This window comes from Prionailurus bengalensis, chromosome B3 (genome assembly GCF_016509475.1).
Source record: "Prionailurus bengalensis isolate Pbe53 chromosome B3, Fcat_Pben_1.1_paternal_pri, whole genome shotgun sequence".
NCBI lineage: Eukaryota > Metazoa > Chordata > Mammalia > Carnivora > Felidae > Prionailurus > Prionailurus bengalensis.
In genome coordinates this window covers 31,404,794-31,431,111 of record NC_057355.1, presented here as the reverse complement: position 1 = coordinate 31,431,111, position 26,318 = coordinate 31,404,794, and the positions used below count along the sequence as shown (strand labels likewise).

The window sequence follows — 26,318 nt, the reverse complement described above, 5'->3', positions numbered from 1 at the left end:
GTAGACTACAACTCCCAGAAGGCGGCGCGAGCGCGTAGACAGCCGGGTGCTCTCGTGACACTACTTGCTAAGCGGAAACGGCGGGAGTGGCGGCTGAGATCTCGCGATATTTGGGGCTGCCCGAGATGCGCCTGGTGCTGGAGAGGAATCTCAGGGTACTTGGAGGTTGTGTCCTCTCGGCCGGGTGGTAGGGAGGTTCGAGGAGCTTCGCTTGATTGTGTATCTGCGACTGTTTGTGTGTGCCCTTACTGTCCCTGCGCGCGTGCGTGTGAGTGTGAAGGATGTGGGTCTGCAGGTGTGTGTGTGTGACCTCAGTTTCCTATCTATGCCGGTGAAGCTCTGCTCGCCACTGTGGATTAGCCGCTGTGTCTGCGTAGGGACTGTTGAACCTTTGGGACTGAATTTACCTATCTGCCCGTGGGGCCGGAGCATTAGGGACTTCTTTCTGGCTGGAGTCCGGAGTGGGGGATTTGTATCTGTGCGTTCCCACCCCTGCTTTTTGCTGCACTGCGATTGTTTAGTGCCGTTGAACTAAATGCATTTAGTGCCCTATCGGTTCCCCTTATTTTATTTTATTTTATTTTATTTTATTTTATTTTATTTTATTTTATTTTTTATTTTTAGTGTTTATTTATTAGTTTTGAGAGAGAGGGAGACAATGCGAGTGGGTTAGGGGCAGAGAGAGAGGGAGACACAGAATCCGAAGCAGGCCCCAGGCTCCGAGCTGTCAGCACAGAGCCCGTTGGGGGGCTTGAACTCAACGAGCTGTGAAATCATGACCTCACGAGATGTGAAATCATGTCCCGAGCTGAACTTGGGTGCTCAACCGACTGAACCACCCAGGCGCCTCTCAGTTCCCTTTATTTTAAAAGTTAGTAAAATAGAAAATGCAGAGCCTTGGCATGTTGGAATTATATCCCCTAGATCCTCCTAAAATTGCTGAATGGTATTTAAAAATTAGAGTGAGGCTAAATTTTGCCAGAAGAAAACTTCCTACTGTCTTTAGAAGTGTTTAGAAGCCTGTACCAGAGGATAAGTAGGAGACATTCCTAAGTAGGGGAAGTGGTGAATGTCTGGGGAGCAGGGTTTTTCCCACACATCTCTTGTAGTGGCTGTAACCACCTTGCTCCTAGCGTGTGTGTGTGTGTGTGTGTGAATATGTTACATATGGTTTAATGTAATACAAATATATATAAAATATGTACAATGTAGCATATATGTATATATCCCCAACACGTGGGCTTCAGGAGTGCCTAGATGGGATTTCAGAAGCTGCGGAGTCAAGCATCCCTGCCTCTAGTGAGCGAGAAGAGCAGTCTTAGCAGAATGCCAGCCCCTTGAGCTCTCTCTTGAGTTCCTTGCCTTACGTTGGAGCCAGGGATTTAAAGTGCCCTGTGGCCTTTTAATGTCTTTGGGTTTGGGAGCAGGGTGACATTTGGGGGAGCTAGAAGTTGTTCATTATTATGGGGGCAGAGAGTAGAGTGTGTTGACTGGTGGGGGAGAAGGCCAGAGCAGAAGCCAGCAGTGAGGGCATCCTGGCTCCCTTTCCCCCAACCCCCCATGTTTGGTTCTGCTTTGTCCTAGGCTCCAGCCCCTCACTGTTCCTGTGTTGAGCAGGGTTCTTACTCTCTGGCCCTTTTTTTAGCTCTGGTTCTGTGTGGCTCCACACATGCCCCTATTGTGACTGGCAGGTATTCCTGAAACCTTTACTTTGCCCTAATTACACTCAACAGAGGAGGCTTACACATCACAAGCTTGCCACAAGCTGAGGCTCTTTATTCTGGCCCTGTCTTTCTAAAGGGTAGGTAGAGAACCTGCCATTTTTCTGGCTGTGGCTTACCTGCATGACTGATGTCCTGGGAGCTTGAGGCTCAGTAATCATAGGCTTCAGCCCTACAACCTCTCTGCCTGCCAACTCTTCCTGCTGCTCAACAGTTCCTATGAGTCCAGCAAAGCTCAGAAGAATCAAGCGCTGTCAACAGCTACCTTGGCTGTGTAAATAGGTGGTTCCAACAGGAACTAACTAGAGTAATGGGCCTACTGGTTTGGGATTTGATCTTTTTTGAGCGTAAACATAAAGAACTGCCAGCTATCACCCTTCACATAACTGTTGGGTTGAACCAATCTGACCTTGCCTTCAAACGGTTAAATTATCCACTTTCTATTCCTCAAGGACACCTGCCCCCCCCCCCCCCCAACCTGCAACACGCACACACTTTTCTAGAAAGGTAGGTAGCTTTGGCCCTTAGCAAAACTTGCTCAGCAGGCTAAGTAGTAAATCTCGGGCTATACCACCTAACTGTGAGGAAGTAGTTGAAGTCGCCAACATGCATTTGTGCCCTAAGTTTAGCTGATTACTTTCAGTAACATGTTCCTTGGGAATGATCATCAGCTTGATGTAGAGGAGGTTAAGGGTCTGCCAAAACAAAGTTCAGTCTCTGGTTTGGCACCAGTTGGCTGGGGCGGGACAATGTGAGGGTTTGAGATCTGGAAGGTAGGTTTCCCTGGAGAGTCAAGAAATGTGTTTCCATCACCTACTGAGGATGCTCATCAGCGTGCTGATTAGACCTGGGAAGGAGCTTGCAGATAAGCCCTCTAGACCTTGCCAGTTGCTAACAGGGCTCCCCAAGCCCTGGAGTAGACTCAGTTCTGCTCTGGGCAAGCATGGCCCTGGCTGAGGCCCTGATGTAGAGCAGAGATTGAAATTACTGGCAAATGGAACTTTGGAGGAGTCTTGCTCTAGGGAACTGGCCTGTGCTTAACCTCCTGCTGATTAACCCCTGGGTCTGGGCCTCTGGGAGACCTTTCCAGTAGGAGTGGGATAATAGACCCAAATATGATCCTCAGCTCATGTGGGTGTGTGCTTGAGTCTCGAAGGCAAATACTGGGCAAAGAGACCCTAGGGAGCCAAGGGGTCGGTGGAGTGAAGAGGAAGACCCTTTGGGTGTGCAGTCACTCAGGTAGCCACTGCGTGACTCACAGATGCTTCTCCTTGGAGTTGGCCTTGGTGTCCCCTCTTGCTGCTGATTCTGCCCATTTTGAGTGCATCTGCCAGGACTCTGCTACAGAGAGTCCTCGCTGCTGTCTTTTATACATTGACTCAAGTTTCAGCTGGAAGGAGATCACCTGGTCCTACCTCCATATTTTTCAGATGAACAGACAGGTCCACAGAGGGAAGTACCCAGAACTGAGCTCACACACCAGCTCGGGAGCCCAACCATGGACAGGGCTTAGGGCTCCTGCTTCATCAGCCAGACTTCTGTGCCCCACCTTGCTTTAGAAGGTGCAGTTTATTATTCATCCAGCAGGTGCCTGGTGGTTGACAATTAGACCTGGTCACAGTGCAGGGAGCTTGCTGGTGGCAGCAGTGGTGGTGGAGAAGTATAGAGGAAGAGGCAAGGAAACAGATGAACAAATTGAATCACTGATCACCAGAAAGGTGCCTCCCAGAATAGGGCCCATCTCAGATGATTGCAGGTATGACACCTGTCTTCTCAGCTCACTTCCCTGAAGGCAGTGGCATGTTTTCCACAATTCCTTTGCCCGGTGCTAGATTTCACTGTCCCTCAGTGATTGTCCTGATGGAGCGGGTACGTTTTGCTGGCCCAGCTTGTAGAGTATAGGTTTTGGTGTGTCCATCAGTCATATTATCGTGGGCACTGGTTTCTGGCAACATCTGAGGGCCAGAGGAAGAGACTAAGCACCTGGTCTCATGGGGGTGGCCAACATCCCTTTTATGCTTGTTTCTTCCTGGACTTGGATTTGTAGGGTTTGAGATACCGGGACAGTGACAGAGAGGCCAATCTCTCAACTGCCAGGAGCACCCAAGTCCCCTTGTTGCCTAGGGTTTTACCACCTCTCAGGCATCCCTGCACCTGTCCCATCCTGCTACTCCCTTCAGTCAGCCCAGCCTCCTCCAATCTCCGCGTCCTGGGCCCCCTCCACAGTCGGCGCCAGCACTGTTTTTCTAAAATGAAAACTCACCCTGGCCCTCACTGCCCTTGACCTAATTGCAACCTTACCTCCTGCTACCCCCAACCTCCCATCGCACTTCAGCCTCATTACTAAGCTTCTCCTTGTTCCCCAAACCTGCCACCTTCCTTAGGCCTCTTCACCTTTGTGAGATGGTTCCTTCTTGCAAAGTTATTTTCTTCTGTCTCTGGAAAACGTACTCGTCCTTCAGGACTCAACCTGAATGTCATTTTTTTGGTCTCTGACTTTCTCAGACAGTTACTCCTGGACAGGCACTCCCCGGTATAGATGTTCTTCACAGCACTGGGCTGTGTTACATGGTGACTGACTTGTGTCTGGTGAGGGTATCTGACCTCATTAACTTGTGTTTTCCCAGCAGCCGGGACTGCTGACCCCTCTGCAACCCCAGCATCTGGCCCTAGGTACTCTGTACATTTTGGTCGAATATATGAATGAAGTGGGTACCCCTTGTTCTGCTTTTAGATTTTAAATCCTGATAGAGCCCTCTGGAGGCCAGTCCTGGCAGTTTCCCAGGATTCGAAGCTATTAGACCCCACATGGAATCAAGTGCGTCATGTCCAGCAGATGCTGCACCCTTGGCGAAGAGACAGTTTCGTGTCCTCGTGGGTGTCACTGGGAGCGTTGCAGCCCTGAAGTTGCCTCTTCTGGTGTCTAGGCTTTTGGACATTCCTGGCGTGAGTATCCTTATTAGACGGGCATGGCAGCCTCTGGCCTGGGAGAGCTGCTGCTCCTGGAGCCAGCCCATTTTATGCAGTGCTTGGGGTTTTTGTTAATGGTGTTTGTGGAAGCCCTCTGTGTGCATTGGTGTGTAGGGGGTCCCTGAGACAGTCCAGTATAACCCGGAGCTAGATTAGCAGGTGTGGACAGAGCGTGAGGGGAGGAATGCTTTGCTAGTGGAGGGTTTGTGTTCCCATATGTTGACCCTGGTTCCCTGAGGTTCTGGCGGGGGAGGAGGCTGGCTGCAGAAATGTAGCACATTCATCGGGTCCCCTTGCTGCATTGGACTCCCCACCCCTGCTTCCACTCCGTCTCGAACACTGCAGCTCTGTTCTCCCTCTTTGTTAGACACCATGGCTGTCCTGTCAGTCCAAATGCACTGGAGCCTTAGGGGTACCCCATTGCCTGTGGCTCTGGTTTTAAACTGTTCCTTCATGTGTTCAGAGATGTCTAGGGGCCACCACAGTGTACTGGGGAGGGGTACCTCAATTTTGATTAGTTTTATGTTTTTATATATATTGGGCTTCTGGGGCAGATTCTTCTGTGGGGAAAGTTCAAGGCTTTAGACCGTGTGAAAGCCAGCAGGTAATAACCTCATTTCCTTGTCTAGTATCTAAGGTCCTACATTTGTCTGTTGAACGCCCACTGCCTATACTCCACCCTGATGGCCTTTGCTTTGGCCTGGCCCTGCCAGGCTGTGCTGCCCTCCTGCTCCTCTGCCTCTCTAAATTCTGCACAAATACTTCACAAGAAAGCCTTCTTGGCCTGCCTCAACCCATGTGGCTTTGGTCTGTTCCTTTTCAGACTCATTTGATGAGGGGTGCCTGGATGGCCAGTTGATAGAGCACACAACTCTTGATCTCCAGGTTGTGAGTTCAAGCCCCAGGTTGGGCATAGAATTACTTAAAAATACATAAAATACTGGGGATACCTGGGTGGCTCGGTTAAGCATCCGACTCTTGGTCTTGGCTCAGGTCATGATTTCATGGTTCGTGAGTTCGAGCCCTGTGTTGGGCTCTATGCTGACAGTGTGGAGCCTGCTTGAGATTCTGTCTCTTCCTCTCTCTGCCCCTTCCTGGGTTGCATGTTCTCTCTCCCTCTCAAAACAAACAAACAAACAAACAAACAAACAAACAAACAAACTCATTTGATGCATTAAAGAAAAACCAGGGTGACTCCATCTGTTAAACATCTATCCAACTCTTGGTCTCAGCTCAGGTCTTGATCTCAGGGTTGTGAGTTCAAGCCCCACATTGGGCTCCATGCTAGCCGTGAATGCCTACTTAAAAAAACAAACCATGGAGCGCCTGGGTCACTCAGTCAGTTAAGGGTTCGACTTTGGCTTGGCTCATGAGCCCTGCGTCGGGCTCTGTGCTGACAGCTCGGAGCCTGGAGCCTGCTTCAGATTCTGTGTCTCCCTCTCTCTCTGCCCCTCCTCCACTCATGCTCTGTTTCTCTCTCTCTCAAGAATAAATAAGCATTAAAAAAAAAAAAATTTTTTTTTAAAAACCCAAAGATGGGCAGTAGTTAGAGTGGTAAAAACAGATTTTGTGCAGAAAGGGGCACCTGGGTGGCGCAGTCGGTTGAGCGTCCGACTTCAGCTAGGTCACGATCTCACGGTCTGTGAGTTCGAGCCGCACGTTGGGCTCTGGGCTGATGGCTCAGAGCCTGGAGCCTGTTTCCGATTCTGTGTCTCCCTCTCTCTCTGCCCCTCCCCCGTTCATGCTCTGTCTCTCTCTGTCCCCAAAATAAATAAACGTTGGAAAAAAAAAATTAAAAAAAAACACCAGATTTTGTTCAGAAAACCTATCACAATACGGGAAAAGAGGTCTCAGCATAGAACTAGGTTTTGATTACAAATACAAGGAAGAGTGGGGATTTATAGGCAAGGAGCCAGGTGGAGGGCAGTGGATGGGAAATTACTAAGAGGAAACATCAGGAATAAGGAGGGTTCTGGCTACACTGCCCTGACAGGATTCTTGGTGCAGGCAAGCCAGGGTGATGAATCACCGGTGTGGGGGGGGGAGGGGTTGTTGAGGGATGAAGAGCCTGATGAGCTGTCCAGGCTGGTTAGACATTGAGGGTGGGGAATTCTGGCTAAACCCACTTAATGGGAATCTTGCTCTTAAGGACCAGGCCCCAAGATGGCCCTAGTCAAAAAAGGGACACTTAGGATCCTGACTAGAGTTTGACCATATCCTGACCAAGATATGGGATCATTGGTTGCCTTTGATATTGTTCATGTTGTTGCCCATTGCTTTTGTGTGTACACTGCTGGGGCCCAGGCTGTGCTTTTTCCTTGTATCTGCCCCATAGCTTAACGTGTGACACAGGTGCATGTACCCAGTGTGTCCAGCAGGGGGCAGTGCTCACCTGCAGATGACCATGTCAGCACGGAAGGCAGGGGTGAGAAATCTTTCATTTTTTTTCTTCTTACTTTCCACAAACTTCTACCCAGAAAGTCACCCCCTCACTCCACCCCTCATGCGGAACAAGCAGTGAAAGGCAGCCAGGGATGCCAGCCAGGTCAGAAGGGGGAAGGGAGGTGAGTCTCATGGGTGCTCTGAGGCCAGGTGCTGGTACTGCCCAGAGCACCACCTGTGGCCTCCCCCACCCAGACACATGCCCAGCACCTTTGGTACAGCTGACTAGCTACACCCGGAATGGGGGGGAGGCCTGGGGCCTGGAAAGGGTTGTTGCAGCGGTGACAGCCTCTGCCCCCTCCGGAGGGAGGGAGCCATACAGTTCCCTTTTCCCATAGCCCCAGAGCAAGTGAATTTCCGGACTGGGGGTGAGTGGGGGCAGGGCGTCCTATCCCAGGAAACAGATGGGCAGCCTCAGAGCGGAGGGAAATGGCAACTCCACAGCTTCCTGTCATCCCACACAGCCAGCATTTACAGGGGTGTGAGGAAAGGGTTGCCTGAAGTGGGGAGGCTCTCCAGCCCACCCCAGGCCTTCTGGCCTGGCCCACTGTGGGGACAAGCCTTGTGTGGAGCAGGAACTTTGCTCTCCCTCTCTGGCTGGAGTTGAAGCTGAAAGTCAGGCAGCAAGAAGGGCACTGACCTAGGAGAGAGGACTCCATGACTTGGCCTCTTGGAGCCTGCCTTTCTCATTTATGTTTTTTTTTTTTTTAACATTTATTCCTTTTTGAGAGACAGAGTGTGAGTGAGGGAGGGGCAGAGAGAGAGGGAGACGCAGAATCCAAAGCAGGCTCCAGGCTCTGAGCTGTCAGCATAGAGCCCGACGTGCAGCTCGAACTCATGGACCTCGAGGTCATGACCTGAGCTGAAGTTGGACGCTTAATTGAGCCACCCAGCTGGCCCCTGCCTTTCTCATTTAAAATAAAGCTGATTGGGGTACCTGGGTGGCTCAGTCGGTTAAGTGCCCAGCTTCAGCTGAGGTCATGATCTCGTGGTTCATGAGTTCGAGCCCCACATCGGGCTCTGTGCTGACCGCTTAGAGTCTGGAGCCTGCTTCGGATTCTGTGTCTGCCTCTCTGCCCCTTCCCCGCTCGCATTCTCTCTCTCTCTCTCAAAAATAAACAAATATTAAATTAAAATAAAGCTGATTAGTGGGGCACCTGGGTGGCTCAGTTGGTAAAGGGTTACGCATCTGACTCTTTTGTAAAAAAATTTTTTTTTTCAACGTCTATTTATTTTTGGGACAGAGAGAGACAGAGCATGAACGGGGGAGGGGCAGAGAGAGAGGGAGACACAGAGTCGGAAACAGGCTCCAGGCTCTGAGCCATCAGCCCAGAGCCCGACGTGGGGCTCGAACTCACGGACCGCGAGATCGTGACCTGGCTGAAGTCGGACGCTTAACCGACTGCGCCACCCAGGCGCCCAACGCATCTGACTCTTAAACATCTGACTCTTGATTTCAGCTCAGTTCATGATCTTGAAGTTCATGGGTTTGAGCTCCACACTGTGCAGAACCTGCCTGGGATTCTTTCTCTCCCTCTCTCTCTGCCCCTCCCCTGCTGGTGCTCGCTCTCTCTCTCAAAAAATAAACTTTAAATAAAAAATAAAGCTGATTACTGCCACCCATCCCCTCAGGCTTTTGTAAAGGCTTCAAGAAGGGATAGAAATAAAAGTTTCTCATCTTGTGCCAATAACTGGGTGCAGCTCCTAGCACATGGACGCACTTACCAGTGTGTGTTTCCTCTCCTTCACCCTTTTCTTTCCCCTTGCTGTCATGTCCTTTGGGCCAGGCACGTGGTGGGGTTGTTGGGTTGGTGAGAGACAGCCCATGTGGGAAGAGCCGTGGGAGCCACAGTCCATCTGCTCCTGTGGAGGGGCCTGCCACCTTTTCACCTCTTCCTGCAGATAGAACAGCTCTCCAGAGAGCCTGGGTTTGCTTGGTGGAGTCCTTGTGAGGTTTTGGTAACCAAAGGGGGATCCTTGCTTGCCTCGTGTTGGCCTCAATGCAGTGGCTTTCCCCCTCGTCCTACCCCCCGCACTCCCCTTACTCCCTGATGGTACTGATCTCCCCTTTGCCGTCTTTCTGGGTCACCCCCAGGAGCAGTCTTTGTCATTTGGAAAGGTCCTTCTCAGCCCTTTGCCTACATCGTGAATTCATATGCTTGGGTCTTTTCTGAGCTCCCTGGGCATCGCTAGAGTTTGACCAACAAACAAGCAGCTGAAGTGTGGGGTGCAGGGAGCTGAGTGAGTCTGCAGACATGGCTCATAACTATAGGTATACTTAATTTAATTGTGCTTTGTACATAACTGAGTTTTCTTACAAATTGAAAATTTGTGCCAACCCTGCATCGAGCAAGTCTACTGGTGCCATTTTTCCAACAGCATTTGCTCACTTTATGTCACATTTTGGTAATTCTTATAATATTTCAAACTTTTCCATTATTTGTTATGGTGATCTGTGATCAGTGATTACAACTTGCTGAAGGTTCAGATGAGTTAGCCTTTTTTAGCAATAAGATGCTTTTTAAAAATTTACTTTTGAGAGAGAGAGAGAGACTGGGGGAGGGGCAGAGAGAGGGAGACAGAGAATCCAAAGCAGGTTCCAGGCTCAGCTGTCAGCACAGGGCCTGATGCGGGGCTCAAACTCACGAGCTGTGAGATGATGACCTGAGCCGAAGTTGGACACTTAACTGACCAAGCCACCCAGGTGCCCCAGCAATAGGATACTTTTAATTAAGGTATTGTTAGAAGTGGGTGAGAGAGAATAAAGTATCCTCCAGACTGAGAAGGCACTTTGAGCTACTCCATACCGTTTATAGAGATTTATTCAGGGTAACTTACTGATGAATGGGAGGGCAGGCAGGTTGGGCAGATGATGACCGAGGCGCTATGCAGCTATTCTCTGCAAAGTCTGGACCTTAATCCACAGCTTCTATAGAGTGCAGGTCATTGTGGTGAGGTCAGAGTAGTTTTCTAATGTGCGCAGATCTTCTGTGGTGGTTTTCTAAAGTGATGCCCTCTGGGGCACCTGGGTGGCTCAGTGGGTTAAGCGTCCAACTTTGGTTTTGGCTTAGGTCATGGTCTTGTGGCTCGTGGGTTCAAGCTCTGCATCGGGCTATGTGCTGACAGTGCAGAGTCTGCTTGGGATTCTCTTTTTCTCCCTCTGTCTCTGCCCCTCCCTGCCTCTCTCTCTCTAAATAAACTAAAAAAAAAAAAGCTTTAAAGTGATGCCCTCTCTGTGCCTGTCATATGTATGTTACCTCAAGTGGCTCCCTCTGTCCAAACAAACCTTCCTGCATTCTGGTCAGGGCATACATACATGCATCTGCGGGGAGGTCATTGCACAGGATGAACAAGATGGAGAGTCCAATATGGAGTCGGTGTTGTCAGCACTCCTACAGCACAATCCTGCAGATATGCACATTGCTTTTTCAGACATAATGCTCTTACACATGTAAGAGACTACAGTGTAAACCTGACTTTTATATGTCCTGGGAAACCGAAGAAAGTTTTACTGTGATATTTGCTTTATTGCAGAGGTCTGGAACCAGACCCACCATATCCCAAGGTATGCCTCTACTCCTGATTCACCAGTGTGCCCAGGCATGGCTAGAGCCAGACCAGGGAGATTGTGAGGGGGTGCTGGAGAGGGGTGGATTTGGCCTCATGACCCATATACCAGCATTCAGGAAGAATGGTCCTTGCAAAGAAGCCTTGGAGCCTTTATATGATCGGGGAAGTTGGATAGTGGGGGTCAGCTGTACCTCAAGAGAGGCAGCTGAGCAAAAGGATTCTGGGCAACTTAGGTCTTCATATGTCCCTATTTTTCTCAGCCCTGCAATGAAGGGGTTGGGGGGGAGTACTAAAATGATCTGTCTCCAAGGCCTCTTCTGGCACTAGTGGTGGAAGGTTCTAGATGTGAGGGCAGAAAGGAATAGGACCTGAAGGCAGCCTGGGAGAAGGTCCTGGGATTCAGGAGCTTCAGGGCGCTTTTGCAGTTCCATAATTGTCATGTTAATTGGGCTGCAGTTCTGTCTGAGCACCCTTCTCACTTGGGAGAAGACAGACACCTCTTTAGCTTTTGCCAGGGCAGAAGTCAGCAGGGCTGGAGCCGGAAGGGGATTTCTAAATTTTTTTTTTTTTTTTAGTATTTTTTTAAGTTTATTTATTTTGAAAGACCACATGCAAGCAGGGAAAGGGCAGAGAGAGAGAGGGAGAGAGAGAATCCCAAGCAGGCTCCACACCATCAGTGCAGGGCCCAACATGCGGCTCGAACTCACGAACCATGAGATCATGACCTGAGAGAGTCAGCCACTCAATTGACTGAGCCACCAGGCACCTCTGGCAGGGGATTTCTGAAGGTGGAGAGAGTCTGCCATTTGGGGAGTTGGCAGGCCTTGGGCTTAGAGAAGGTTATGTTTCTAGAATGCCTGTCAGGACATTCAGGGCTGTCAAGGGTGAGGGGAAGAAGTTCCCGCTCACGTGCAGGGTGAAGTGAATTCTGCTTCTCTGGAGGACCATTTGACAGTGTCTGGAGAGGTCAAAAGAGTTCATAGCTCTTGATTCACCTGTAGGATTGAATCCTATAGTGTGCCAAAATTCACCATATGTAGGAGGATGTTCATTGTAGCATTGTTTATAATTGTAAAACAAAAATAAAAGTGGAAACAAAGCATCCAAGGAGAGAGAGAGCTTTGGTGCAGCCTCACAGTGGATGACAGGCGCCCTTCAGAACAATGCCTGGATCTCTGTGTTGATGTGGGACTGTCCTCAAGATAGAAATGAAATGAGTTTGGTACAGGAGTTAGCAAACCATGGGCCACAGGCCAAATCTGGACTCATTACCTGCTTTTGTATGGTTTGTGAGCCAGGAATGGTTTTTATATTTTCCAGTGGTTAAAAAATTTTTTAAAGAATATTTTGAGAGCACAAAATTACGTGAAATTCAAATTTCTGTGTCCATAACGTTTTATTGGAACACAGCCACACATTTGTTTAAGTATTGCCCGTGACTGCAGTCTTGCTACTACAGAGTTGAGTAGTTGTGACAAAACCGAAAATAGTATCTGGCCCTTTATAGAAAAAAGTTTGCTGACCGCTGGCGTATTGTCTGGTTCCTTTTATATGTTCACATATCTGAGTTACTGCCTACAGATTTTCCTCTGGAGGTAGTTACCTTTGTGCAGAAAAGGGGGTAGGAAAGGAGACTCACATTTGGTATCATTGTGTTCAATCTTAATTTTCTAACCTCTGTGTATATTTTTAAAGTCAGTGGGACTCTTAGTGGGAATATTATGGAACATTCTTTGTAACTGTATGCTTTTTTTTTTTTTTTCCTTTAAATGCTTGCTGAGGAAAGGAAGCAGGAGAAACAGGACCTGGTTTGAGGTTTTCCTTTCTTTCTGGGCAGGGCCCACCTGCCTGCTCTGTGGTAGTGTTGTGGAAAGGGGTGTGTTCAATAGCAGTGGTCTGAGGCGCTTATCTGGGCTTCTGCTGGTTTGGCCAGCCCCTTCCGTCCTTGGCCCGCTCCTCCAGGGAGTCAGCTCTGCAGTCTGCCTCTCAAGTTCTGTTCTTGAGAATTTTCTGTAGTTGGGGAAGGGCACAGAGGGATTGGCAGCCTGGTCTCACTTGAATGGCAGGAAGGGCTGGTGAGACCATAACACCAGCTCCCCCAGGAGGCCCACAGGGAGGCCCAGGAGAGAATGGCTCCCCCCCCTGCCCCCAGAGCCTGGTGGGAAAGGGCAAGGGCCACAAGAGGGCTGGGACAGCATAGTGAGCTGGATGGGCCCCTGAAGGCCATGTGGTTTAAATGGCTCATGGCTCAGAAGGGGAAACTGAGGCCAGAGAGGAAGGGGATTCGCCCAAGACCACCTCCCCCCACCTGGCCCCCATGTATATAGTAGACTCAGTAAATGTTTGACAAGTCAAGGCATCATTATGAGCTGGAACATTATAAGTTGGGACACCCACTCAGCCAACCGGAACACTCTAGGGTATTTGTTAATGAGACCGCCACTGCCACAGCTCCCCACCCTATGTGCTAACTGCTCTGGGCACCAAGGGTCCTTTTTCCTAGAGTATACCCTCCCACCCCCGCCCCCATGCTCAGGTTTGGGTCAGCTTTTTGGCTGCTCTCCAGGCCCTGGGCACTGCCAGTGTCAACACCGGTCAGCTCAGTGTCAGAGTCTCAGCTGTGTGTGTCAGCCCAGAGGCCTGAGCCACCAAATCTTGCAGGTTAAATCATGGCAGGTGCTTCCACTTTAGAATCCTTACAGCCTCCTGTGGAGCCATCATCACACGCCCTACTAGAAACACCTGCTCTTTTGGGGCCACTCAGCTGGGGGTTCCCACTGGGTCTCTCCTTTACTTCTATATGCCAGAGCTGTGCTATCTAATACAGTAACCACTAGCCACATTCAAATTTAAATTTAAATTATTAAAATTAAATAAAACCAAAACTTCAGTTCCTCAGTCACTCTAGCCACACCTCAAATGTTCAGTAGCCACATGTGGCCAGAGACTGCCATAGGGGACAGCACAGGTATGACATGTTTCTATCGCTGCAGAGTTCTATTGAATAATCCTGCAGCGTGGTCATTCTCAACTGGGGCAGTTTGGCCTCCCAGGGGACATTGGACTATGTTCAGAAACATCTTTGGTTGTCTGAACTTGGGGAGGGGGTGCTGCTGGCTCCTGGTTATAGGTAGAGGCCAGAGATGGGATTGGAGGGGAAAAGTCAGGCCATGGGATTTGTCTCAACCTATGGCCGTGACAGTGCTGCTTCCCAAGATCCTTTGGTAGTCTGCCCCAGAGGCAGCCGGGCCAGCCTGGGGGCCTAAAAGTCAAAGTGGAGGTTTCATCCCAAAATCTGTTTCCATTTCCCCTCTCTGACTCTCCAGGAACCCCAGATGGGATTGCTAACGTACCTTCAGCAGAGAAAAGGAAACTAGACTTGCCAACTGGTTTCAGGAAGGGACCTCTGTAAATGCCAGGCAAAATGCAGACAGCTTATATAATAAAGTCTGGCCAAACCTCAATCGCATCACACAAAGAAGTTCAGGTTTTAAATATTAGCTATAAAAACTCTTGGCAGGGGTCTCACTAGGGGACCAAGCACAGAGCTGCCTTTCAGGAACTCTCTAATGTGGGGGCGATTGTTTTCATCCCAGCCCTACTTCTACCAGGACCCGGGGAGGGTGTAAGAGAAAAGAGGGTTCCTGCCCCTCCAGGGCTCCTTGGCATTTGCTAGGAGAAAGGTCAGGGTGAATGAGTGAATAGTCTGAGTTATTTAGTATTTCAGAAGGTAACCCAACATGTCCCTTTTTTTTTTTTTTTTTTTTTTTTTCCCTTTTAAAGTGTGTGCAAACCCAGGACCTAGCCTTTGGCTCCTAGGACATTTGGCAGAGTAAATGAAAATGAAAGAACAAAGCCCATGGGGTTGATGAATCAGATCAAGTGACATCCTTCTAAAACCAGAAAAACTGGCCTGGGCCTGCTGGACAGCCTGGGGGTCAGGGTCACTGCCAAGGAGAGGTAGCTGCTTCAGTGGGGTCAGGGGACGGGCAAGGAGAAGGTTGGCTCATCACATTCTCTTCATTTGAGGTAAAGACATTGACCCCGGGACGCTCCCTAACAATGACTATGTAACCTGGGAGGGTAGCCAGAGAAGGAATTGATTTAGAGATTGGGGGAGGAGCTCAGAGGAATAATTCATGCTGGGGCCCAGAGTGGGAGGCTTACCTGGCCCCCTGGTCAGAACTCCCTAGGGGCCAGGGAAGGCAGGGCTCAAACCATGAGTGGGGATGTAGGCGTAGCTGAGAGGGAGGAGGGAGCCCCAGAACAGGGCCATTACCAAATTGGGAACGTTTTCTGAAGGCTGGCCTTTGGCACAGTCCTCACTTGAGAACTGGCAGGCAGTTTGGGAGTTAGGGAAAGTAGGGGAACTAGATCTTCAGGAAGCTGCTTTCTGTATTTCAGGATAGAGGATGAACTGGAATATTCCTTTTTTTTTTTTTTTTAACATTTTTTTAAGTTTATTTATTTATTTTGAGAGAGAGGGGAGGGGAGGGGCAGAGAGAGAATCCCAAGCAGGCTCTGTACTGTCACAGTGCAGAGTCTGATGTGGGGCTTGAGCCCACAAACCACGAGATCATGACCTGAGCCGAAATCAAGCATTGGTTACTTAACCGAATAAGCCACCCAGTTGCCCCAGAAAGGATCCGTTTTTGATTCTTCCCCATCATCTCTCACCCCTACCTTGTGGACCTTGTGGAAGAACTTTTCTCTTGACCTTATGTTCAGGATTTGGATTCATGTCTCAGCGGGGCTCCTGATGGTGGTGCTAAGAGGACTGAGATCTTAGGAACTCTCTGTGGGCGTCCTCTGGAAAGTGGGATTTACCAGGGAAGCGTGACGGACCAGAAAAGTAGCTGTGCACTTATAGGCTGGGGTTTGTGGTTTAGCAGCAACAGGGGTGAGAAGAACTCTTTCGAGTTTGCTGATTGCAAACTCCGTATATGTCAGCAGGAGGATGTTGCTTCCAGAAGAGCTGATGTGGGCTCAGGCTCTGTAGGCAGACACTCAGTGGGTGCCAGAGACTTTTACTCCAGGTCGCCTGAGCCTCACCAAACACCGGGCAGGCAGAAGAGCTGTCTCCCACCTCTGAGTTCTTCAGTTCTGGGAAGTTTCCTTTAATTTCTCTCATAATTTTCTCACCTCCATTTTTCTGTTCTTTCTGGAACTCAGATTTTGGACCTCTTGAATTGATCCTCTGACTTTCTCATCTATTTTTCTAACATTACCCATCTTTTTTTATCTTTTCTGTTCAGCTTTCTGGAAGGTTTCTTCTAAACTTATATTGAGTTTTTTATTTTCCTGTTTATAATTTTAATTTCCAAGGCTTTTTGTTGTTGTTGTTCCCTGAATGTTCATAAAAAAACATTAGCATCTGATCTCATCTGATCTTCCAGAGTGTTGACATGTCTTAACTGCTGGTTTCTGGGTTCTTTTTCTGTTTGTTTGTTTTCATTTTCATTTTTTAATTTTTTGGTCCTCTTTTTATTCTTGGTTTATATCATTAAAAAAATCCCTTTACTTTTATTTCGTTGGGCTTTTGGGAGGGAGCAAAGTTGAATCCACATTATTTAACTGAAAGTTTATTCTTTTATTTAACATTTATGTATCCTTTTTTAAGATTTTATCTTTTATTTTTTAATTAAGAAATGTTTATTTACTTATTTTGAGAGAGAAAGAGAGAATCCTAAGTAGTCTCCACACTGTCAGTGCAGAGCCTGATGTGGGGCTCAATCTCGTGAACCATGAGATCATGACCTGAGCCAAAATCAAGAGTCGGATGCTTAACTGACTGAAGCACCCAGGAGCCCCTATTCTTTTTTTAATTTTTAAAAATGTTTTATTTATTTATTTTGAGAGAGAGCACGAGTAGGGAGGGGCAGAGGGAGAGACAGAATCCCAAGCAGGCTCTGTGCTGTCAGTGCAGAACCCGACATGGGGCCCGAACTCCAGAACTGGGAGATCGTGACCTGAGCTGAAATCAAATTGGCATGCTTTACCAACTGAGCCAGCCAAGCACCCCAATATATCCTTTTGTTTTAAATGTGTCTTTTTTGGGGAGCCTGGGTGGCGCAGTCAGTTAAGCGTCTGACTTCAGCCATGTCACGATCTTGCGGTCTGTGAGTTTGAGCCCCGCGTCAGGCTCTGGGCTGATGGCTCAGAGCCTGGAGCCTGTTTCCGATTCTGTGTCTCCCTCTCTCTCTGCCCCTCCCCCATTCATGCTCTGTCTCTCTCTGTCCCAAAAATAAATAAACGTTGAAAAAAAATTAAAAAGAAAAAATAAATGTGAATGTGTCTTTTTTGATGTGATTGATGAATTTTAAAACTCCAATATGAGAGTCTGAATTTTGATCAGAGAACTCAGCTCATTATATATTACTATTCTATTAGGGCTAAACTTCTGCCATCTTATTTAATGCTTTCTACTTGTCACGTGCCCTCTGCTTCTTGTTTTCTCTTTCCTCTCCTTTATCATATAGATTGAGCTTTCTTCTGCTGGTTTGAAAGTTGCCTATTCTTCTTCTGGTTACCTCTGACTTACCATTCCCATAACTTACCTTGTCACTGTCTTGTGTCTTGAGAGTCTCAGCACCATTCTGCCTCCCTCTGCTCTCCCTATCTGCGCTGGGCCCATGGGCTGAGCTCTGTGGACAGATGGCAGCCCTGTTCATCTGCCATTTTTTTTTTTTTTTTTAAGTAGGCTTCATGCCCAGTGTGGAGCCCAGTGTGGGGCTTGAACTCACAACCCCGAGATCAAGACCCGAGCTGAGGTCAAGAGTCAGATGCTTAACTGACTCAGCCACCCAGGTGCCCCACTGCCATCTTGTTCAGAGCTGTCCTAGAAAGGGCTCCAGTGCTCAGTGGGAGTTTGGTTTAAATGACCTTTAAAAAGGTCACCGAGGTTTTGTGCAGGTTCTGGGGATGCTAGGTTCTAAGGGGAGTGAGAGAGAACGGACACGCCTGAGAGCTCTCCAGCAGAGCTAGGAGCGGCAGACCTTCTGAAGTTGTGCACTCTGTCTCTCTGAGACTTCTGCTGCCTGCTGCCGGCTTTGCTCTTACATGCTATGCAGAATGCTGTCGCTTGGTAGGCAGGAAGCATGAGGGGGGCCTCAGTGACACGGTAGGGAGGGTTGGGGGACCGGAGTTGGCACGGGCACGTCCCATTCCGAGAGGCGGCCGTTACACGATACCTGCAGTACCACCATTATCAAGTAGGAATGTGGGCTGGGCCGTGCCAGAGCTTTTAGTTTTCAAGAGAAGCCAGGAAATTGGATTTTCTATGTGAAATCTCCCGATTTGTATATATTGGCTCAAAAATGTTTATAACCTCGTGCAGGCCAAATAGCATGTCTGTAGGCTGGATCTGGCCTGCATGCCATACGTGATTCCTGTTCTAGTCAGCTGATGATCCTGCCCTTGTCACCCTTGACTCTTCTCTCTCCTGGATAAATGTCCCCCAGAGATATCTCCTTCGCCTCCCAGCCGCTTCTGAGCCCCTTTACTGTGGCGTCTTAGTTTAACATCTCATTTTACAAATGATGGCAACTGGTCTAGCGCTGTCCACACTACGTGTGCTGTTTCTCACAACCGTTTGTTCTGAGCACCTTAGCCACCACCCCCCCTTGTTTGCTTTATTAATTAGTTGTGAATGAGTAGTGTGGAGGTGAACTTCATTTTTGCCCCATGAGTGAAGGGCACACTTCCAGGTTTGGTTTTCCTGGAGTCTGTCTGCAACCAGCGCCCACGAGGCCTGGTTCCTAGAAGTAGAGAAGGGACCGACCGCCTATTTTGTTTCTCTCTGGGGCTTGGATGCAGCCACTGCAAGCCAGGCCCCAGCTCCCTGGTACCTTGGCCTGCAGAGGGCAGGGTTGCGGTGTGGATTAGAGCTCAGGACCTGTGAGCCTCTTTGAAGTGGCCCCTCCTGCCTTCTGCGGCCTTCTTGCCCTGCATTCCTTCCCGGCTGCCTCTGTCTTTCTGCCTGAGTGGCAGGAGCCTGCAGCTTTATATGCACTGGGCAGTTGGTGACTCATTCCTCGGCAGCCCCTCAAATAGGGAAGTGAAACAGCCACATCTGGTGGGGCCTGACCTTTGGGTGACAGCGGAAGTAGCTATGCAAACATGGGGCTCCCTGCCGAGGAGGGAGAAGTCTCCACAGCCAGGCCCTGAAGAAAGCACTTGCCTGGCCTGGCCCCGTGTGGCATCCAGGCCTGTGGCTCTGGTAACAGTTTTCTTTCCCTCTCTCTCCCCGCCTCTATTTTTTTTCTTGGTGACAGCTGGAAGTAGCAGTGGTCACCACCGAGAGAGCCAAACATTTCTACAGCCCCCAGGACATTCCTGTCACTCTCTACAGCGACGCTGATGAATGGGAGGTCAGTGTTGGGGGCCCCAGGGCTGAGTTCCATCGTGTTTCCACCAACGGGACAGGAGTGTCCTCCTTGCAGTTCATAGTCCTGGTGGCCAGAGCAGACAGGCTGGGCTCAAGTCAGTGGTCAGGGCCCTCTGGGCAGAGGCGATGAGGAAAACATCTGTCTAGCTTCTGGCCTGCGGGAGGCCTGAAGTCTCCTCCCACCCCAGGCAGAGCTCAGCTTTGGCCCTGTGCCTGAGGTGGAGTGTCCTTGTACTTATCTGGGCTGATGAAACCACAGAGGAGCTCTGTTTCCCACCACCCTTGTCCACGTGGCTCCCAGCGTCAGGCCTGTCGAGAGCGCCTCACTTCCCACGGCCACTGGGCTCTGCTTCTCCTCTCCCGCAGAGGGGCGGGCACCGGCCGATTCACCAGACGTCGAGTGTGGGCCTCACAGGGGTGCCCTGCCAGGCATTTTTAAACATTCTCAGCCTAGAACATTTCTGGCTGGCCTGTCTTCTCCACCCCACCCCCTCCATTCTCACCGCCCCAGAGCCCTTCCACTGGCTTGGACAACCCAAGCATCCGCCTCAAGCAGACAGGCCAGGAGTTCCCTGCCAGATGTCAGTTCTCTTGAAAACCAAACCATAAAGGGAATAGCTTGGAGAGACAAGGGGCGTTTGTTTCCTCAGGCCTGGTTTCTCTCAGGCGGTTGGCTCCACAGCCGGTGCTCACCAGCTTAGCTATGAGAGGAACAGCGGTGGACTCGGGCCGGGGTGCTCAGGTGGTCTTCCTCGGTTTCTGACTTAGTGCACCTGGCCTGCGTTGCCCCCCCACGGCTTCCTCCCTCCATGCTGAGAGAGTAGCTAGCTCAGTGACCCCATTTCCTTCCCTCTGCCAGATGTGGAAGTGCCGATCCGACCCCGTTCTCCACATTGACCTGCGGAGGTGGGCAGATCTCATGCTGGTGGCTCCTCTTGATGCCAACACCCTGGGGAAGGTGGCCAGTGGTATATGTGACAACTTGCTTGTGAGTGATTCTGCTTTCTTCCTCCCTGGGCCTCACTCCCAGTTTGCTGAGCTGCAGGACTGCCTTTGTATGGGATTCTTGCCTTGGAATTCTTTATGGTGGGCTGGTTTGCCCCCTGGACCCCCTGCCCTCCACCTGGTCTCACCTGTGTTCCGGCAAGTGGGCACATGGATGGACTCAGCTTGTATGTATTCTCTGAGGGCATCCACCTCTCACCTGCCCCTTGACACTTTGTCCTTCGTTCACGGGCTACCCTCCACATGCTCATCCGTTGGTCTCCCTGCCTGGCTCCATTGCCTGTCCCCCTTAGCTCTGCCTTCTCCCCAGGATCTGGACATCCACATGTGCAATCTGATAAGAGTGTTTACTTCCTCATGGATCTCTTGTGCACACTTATCTCTCCTGTAGCATTGGCCGCAGAAATGCGGTTTTCCTGTATGTTCTGGAAAACTTAGAGAGGAAGAGAGGAGCAAGGGTGAGAGGTGCCAGCTGGTGGATGGTGGAGGAGAGGAACAGAAGTCCAGCTACACAAAGTGGGGATTGTCTTAGGCCTAAGGGACCTCCAGGGAACTGTTGTCCTTAAAGGCCTTGTTTATGTGATCATCCTGGGAGGAGCTAGGTGTGTGATCTCTCTCCCCTCCTCCCTCTCCATTGTTACCCACTTCCCTTGTGCACTGAGCTTTCCCCTATCATGAGCCGGTCCCGTGCTGAGGGACCCACAGGACACTTGGAGCTCTCAGTCTGGAAGGAGAGGGTTTTTGGTTACCCGTACAGGTGAGAAGGGAATGTGCTCTGGTGTGTGGTACAGCCTTAAATGACCCCAGTCGGTCCTTTGACAGTGGAGTCACCACTTTGCACAGTTCTAGGCATATAGTAAGTGTTCAGTGAATACTGTATGTACGAGGTAATTATTCTACTTTGGCAAAGAGCAAAGAGTTTTTCAGAGTTTAATGTGATAAGCTGGGCCAAAGTTTTTGGTGGTCAGACAGGAACTTAGTCTCCTTGTATGCTTGTTGATGGGTGCATAAGGCACTTCTCGAAGAATCTGCTAGTGACTGAAGCATCATTTGAATAAGAGCACAGGATGACCAGAAGAAGAGCAACACACAGATTGTGTGGCAAGGAGCAGGGGTAGGGGAGTAGAGAGAGGGGCGAGCCTAGGGGGCAGTGTTATCAGGAAGGCTTCCCAGTGGGGCTGGTGCATGGCTGACCGGGCAGTAGGAGCAGGTGAGGCTCTAGGCCACTTTCATCTCAGTGGGTCTGGGCTTCCCACTGGCTGGCCAGCACTAGCTGGTGGGATGAAACACACTGGCCTCTGGGAGTCATGCCCTGGGCTGGGCTGGCTCTCCGAGGGCTCCTTTCTTCCTCTCCAAAGTGCTGCTTCCTTTGTTTTTTTTTCATCAGAGCTGCCCCTACTCCCTGAAGTCTTGGGGGTTCCCTCCTCCCGAGTTGGCTGAGCAATATAATACGTTCCCCCAGGAATTTTTTTTTTTGTTTGTTTTTTGTTTTTGCCTCAAAAGGTTTCACTTGAACACACAAATATTTCAGGCAATTAGAAATCTCATAAAGTTTAAATTGTCATCATCCTTGCTCTGTGGCTCTGTCCTCACTCAGAAGATATTTTGTCCTTTTATCCCTGAAAAGATCACCCTGCTGCCCCCTTCCTTCAGACCTTGTCCCTTTTCCAGGACCCAGAACTTGTGGGGCCTTTAGAGCAGCATGCTACCTGTGACCTGTGACCTGTGCACCAGGCCTCTAGGCCCTTGGCCTGGGTGCTGTGCATCTCCATCCGCCTTCTCACCTGCGTGGGCCCCGGCCCCTTCTGTGTGCTAAATAGCCCAGCAGAGGGGCACCTAGCTGGCTCAGTCTGCAGAGCATGCAACTTTCGATCTTAGGGTCGAGTTTGAGCCCCACGTTGGGTGTAGGGATTACTTAAAAAAAATTTTTTTTTTTTTAAATATCTAAGCAGATCTAGAAACAGGAGGTGACTTCCCTGGGTCACCAGTCAACTGGGAGCTAGCCTCCTGATCAGAATCTAGGCCTTCTCTCCACCCAGGTGGGTTCTCAGGGGCAGAGCCTGAGGTACTGAACACAGCACTGGCCAAACAGATGTGACTGTAGGAACTGACACCTCCTTTCATCCCTCCTGCTGCCAGAAGGTTCAGAGGAGCTGTGGTTTGTCCAGGAAGCACTGAGCTTCGAGATGAGGTGGGAAAGCTAGAGAGGCATGAGACACGGACATACTGGTTTCTTCTCTGTTGGTGTGCTTTGCTTTGAAGACACTCAGAAACCCCAGCCCAGCCCCCACTGTACTTGACACTCAGGGGGCTCTTCTAGGTATGTTCGTGACTTTTGCAGAAGCCGCAGGTGGCACGGGGCCAAGAGGAAGTGTGACTGAAACTGTCCACTCAGCCCAGTTGCCAAATTGGGAGGACTTGGTGGGAAACAGACGCTGGTGTCTGGGACTACACAGGCAGCCAGATCCTGAGGCTGTGTGCTGTCCCACTTCCTTCCTATCCCCAGGAGGGGGCAGGGGCACTGAGAGGGGTAGGCATCAGCTCTGGCCTTTTCACGGCATTGTCTTCTGGACTCCCCCATCTTTTACCAGATGGGTTGCGCTTTGGGGAAGGGCTGTGTTGACCACTGTCTCCCCAAGGGGCCCACAGCTGGAAAGGAGGTGCTGGAGCAGTGAGGGCCCAGGGGAGCACGCTCCTGCAGGCCCCAAGGCTTATTTCTCTCCCAGGCAGCTCCTGGTCCAGGGAGCCTGTGCCTGTAGTAATCACAGGAGCTACTGTTTCTGGAGCCCGTACTTGAGGCCAGGCCCTGTGTGAAGAGCCTTAAGCATGTTCACCTTCTGTGCTCACAACCATCCAGTGAGCTTTTGCAGAGAGGAAGCTAAGACTCCTGAGGTTAAATTATTCATCCAGGTTCTCACGGCTAGCAGTAATCGTACATAGCACAGCCAAGATTTGAACCAAGGTCTGTGTGATTCTGCAACTCACTGAGCCGGTGGGTCCCTCTCACAGCTGCTCTGGCATGCACGTGGCGGGATGGCCTCGGCGGAGGATCACACTGGGTGGCGTGCAAAACTTCATGCCCCGGATCATTGTCTCCGTGGGACTGTGGGGAGTGCAGCTTCCCCATCCGGGAAACAGGACAGCACCTTCTTTGCAGGGTTGCGGTGAGGGTGCATGGCATAATACATATGAGAGAGTTTTTGTCACGTGGCAGGTGTTCTCATTGCCCAACTCTAGTCAGCCTCGAAGTAGAGCCTGTGTTGGGGTAGGTGAGCTGCACCTGATGAGTGGTCTGAGCCTTCGCTTTGGGAGGTAACTGTGAAGCTTGACTTCTGCTCACCTGGCTGCTTTCTGTCTGTGGCATGTGTCCCACAGTGGAGAAGCCTTGTGGTTTGGCTCAGAGGCACCTTTCTGCATAGGAGTGGAGGTCTGCGTGGGGGTGGCTGGGCCATTGCGAGTGTTGGAGGACCTCCTGTGTGTCAGGCCCTGTGCCAGCACCTGTGGAGAGGGGGAGAGGGTGAGTAGATTCGAGGTAGGGGGATACAGACAAGTGTCACCCGGTCATCCCAAGCTGGCTGCGACCCAGAGGATGGTGGGTAGGATTTGGGAGTCCAGAGCAGCAGGCACCCACCTGCCCCACTCCGGCCCTTCTTCACAGACCTGTGTCATCCGGGCCTGGGACTGCCGAAAGCCCCTGCTCTTCTGCCCGGCGATGAACACCGTCATGTGGGAGCATCCCGTCACCGCGCAGCAGGTGGGCCTGCTCAAGGCCTTCGGCTATGTGGAGATTCCTTGTGTGGCCAAGAAGTTGGTGTGTGGAGATGAAGGTGGGCATCTGGCCAGGCTCACAGCCCAGGGTCGCAGAAGGGCTCAGCTCTGGGGTCACACCCCAGTGTGTTGTGATCTTGGGTAAAACCATTCTGTGAGCTCAGCTTTCTCATCTGGGAAATGGAAGTCCTAGTTCCTCTCAGAGTTGGTAAGATTAAACGAGGTAGTGTTTGTAAAGGGCCTGCATTGTCCCTGGCACGCAGCCCATATACAGTCATGATGCTCCCGTAACTGTTACCGGGTCCTGTCCTGGGGGTACCTTGGAAGGGATTTGATGGGTCTGGCTCATGTAGAGGTGGCTCTGGCCTTCAAGGCTTTGGGCTTTGGGTGGAACTCTCGGGGGGGGGGGGCATTGAACAGGGCGGGTGGGGGATGGGCCCTGCCTTGGTCTGCAGGCCACAGCAGAACTTTGCTCTCTAGGTCTAGGGGCCATGGCTGAGGTGGGCACCATTGTGGACAAGGTGAAAGAAGTCCTCTTCTGTCGTGACGGCTCTCAGCAGAGCTGAACCTGGGATTTCTGTTGTTTGTATCCTTCTGCACCCTGCGTGTTTTCAGGCCAAGTCTATGAAGAAGATGGACATCGGCAAAATACGGTGAAGACTTCTGGGTTTACTGAGTAGGGGTGTAGCCTGGGCCTGCTCCAGAGCCTCCCCAGGGGCCTCACTTGCCTCAGATTAAATTAGACCAAAGGCCCAGATCTCAACTTCTTTCCAACTAAGAGATGGCTGCATTCTGGGCCCCTCCCCACCTTCTCCTGGGATAGGCATAGCAAGCTGCTGCTGTGTGGCCCTGTGCTCTGGGAAGGGGACTGAGGGAGGACTGAGAAACCTTGATTCTGCATCATGCAGGGGAGCCGCTTCAGCTCCTTGGTGGGGTGCCCAGCTGCCATGCAGAGAGTCAGGGAAGCCTGTAAGTTGGCAAGATGCCGAGTTTCTCCACAGACCATGCTGTGAGATCGGGGGTACTGGGGAATAAAGAAGAGTGACTTTTAGGAGACTGTGTCCTTCCTTTACCTGTGGCCTCGGAGATCAGGGGCATTGCTTGGGGTGGCTGGGGGAGGGTCTGGGCTGACGACTGACTGGCCAATATCATATGGTGGTTAAGGGCAGAGGGCTCTGAAGCCAGACAGACCCTAGTTCAAATCCCAGCTCTGCCATGTGCTAGCAGTAGACCTTGGCTCAAGGCTCAGCCCTTCTGACCCTCACTTTCCTCATCTGTATTATCCTACCCTCATGAAGTTTTTGAGAGGATTAAATGAGATAATGTGTGCAAGATACCCTCCCCCCCCCCCCCCCCCTTACATAGTAAATGTCAAAGGGAAGTTAAAGCTAGGTATGCATTCAGGCCAATGAGTTTTTCTAACATTGACTGAAATAGACCCTCTCATTTTGGGAAAAATAAAATCCCCAGCCCTAGGCCGAGATGGCCTTTTATGCAAATAACAGGCACACAAACAGCAGGGTTGGAACCCACCTTGGAATCCAGGCCCCTTGCTTCCTGATGTCCTCATCAGCTTTGCTGCACCTAGGACTGGGAACCTGGGTGTCTCTGCCTCCCCTCCAACCCCACCCAGTGGCACTTGTGATTATGGGAAGTAGACTCCAGAGAGAAGCATGTTCTGCCCTAGAAAACCCCACCACCCTGCCTTTGACCTAATTGCTGTTTGGTGGCTGCAGTGGGGAGGGGCTTGTTTGCCTGTTTGGAGCTGAGGTTGGGTCTGATTCCTGCTTTCCAGCCCACGGGTGAGTCGGCACTCCATGCATGCTCTTGGACCACTGATGGTGGGAGGTACCTCTGAGGGGCACCAGGAAGCCTGCTGGCTGGGACCAAGACCTCCAGTAGCCTCCAAGAGCCTTTGTCTCTACAGTGCTTGACTTAATCAAAGTGGCCCTTTGGGATGAAATTGCCAATAAAGAAAATATAACTAAAGTGGTAGCACCACAAACCAACCTCTTGACAGGTTTGAAGGTTGAGGTATGGGGAGGGCCTAGATAATTGAAATCCAGAGACAATCCCAAAGTTCCATTTAAATGGTTTCCAACTCCCTTCCTCATGTCCACATTGCCCTATCTTTTCCTCAGCAATGTGCTAATGAGTGGTGAGGCTCTCCAATATTAACAGAAACTGCTACCATTTACTGAGTGATTATTGTGCGCAAGGCTTTGTGCTGGGCATTTTAGGAAGACCTGCTACATAATGCCTGTTTTATTTTTTATTTTAAGTTTATTTTGAGAGTGCACATGTGCACACACACACACACACACACACGCACGCACGAGCAGGGGAGGGGCAGAGAGAGAGAGAGGGAGAGAGAGAATCCCAAGCTGGCTCCATGCCATCAGTGCAGAGCATGAAAATGGTGCTCGATCCCCCAAACCCTGAGATCATGACCTGAG

The 26,318-nt window shown here is 50.5% G+C and overlaps 1 protein-coding gene across 6 annotated transcripts; it reads left to right on the top strand.

The window, feature by feature from the left end:
* The first annotated feature begins 29 nt into the window (after positions 1–29).
* PPCDC (phosphopantothenoylcysteine decarboxylase) lies at positions 30–24,913 on the top strand. Of its 6 annotated transcripts, none has more exons than XM_043554978.1 (6): positions 31–155; positions 4,456–4,667; positions 18,977–19,072; positions 19,949–20,077; positions 23,753–23,921; positions 24,343–24,913. In XM_043554978.1, exons 2-6 carry the CDS (start codon positions 4,530–4,532, stop codon positions 24,426–24,428), a joined length of 618 nt encoding a protein of 205 aa, XP_043410913.1. In that variant the 5' UTR covers positions 31–155; positions 4,456–4,529; the 3' UTR covers positions 24,429–24,913. The 6 variants fall into 6 exon arrangements, with proteins under 6 accessions (XP_043410917.1, XP_043410913.1, XP_043410916.1 ...); XM_043554979.1 differs by having other exon boundaries at positions 105–165; XM_043554981.1 differs by lacking the exon at positions 19,949–20,077.
* The last annotated feature ends 1,405 nt before the right edge of the window (positions 24,914–26,318 follow it).

Bases quoted from the DNA above. Each gene is read 5' to 3' on its own strand.
- PPCDC (XM_043554978.1), top strand. From the start codon at position 4,530: ATGGAATCAAGTGCGTCATGTCCAGCAGATGCTGCACCCTTGGCGAAG. The intron at 20,078-23,752 runs GTGAGTGATTCT...CCTTCTTCACAG, and splicing joins GTATATGTGACAACTTGCTT to ACCTGTGTCATCCGGGCCTG. The intron at 23,922-24,342 runs GTGGGCATCTGG...TTTGCTCTCTAG, and splicing joins GTTGGTGTGTGGAGATGAAG to GTCTAGGGGCCATGGCTGAG.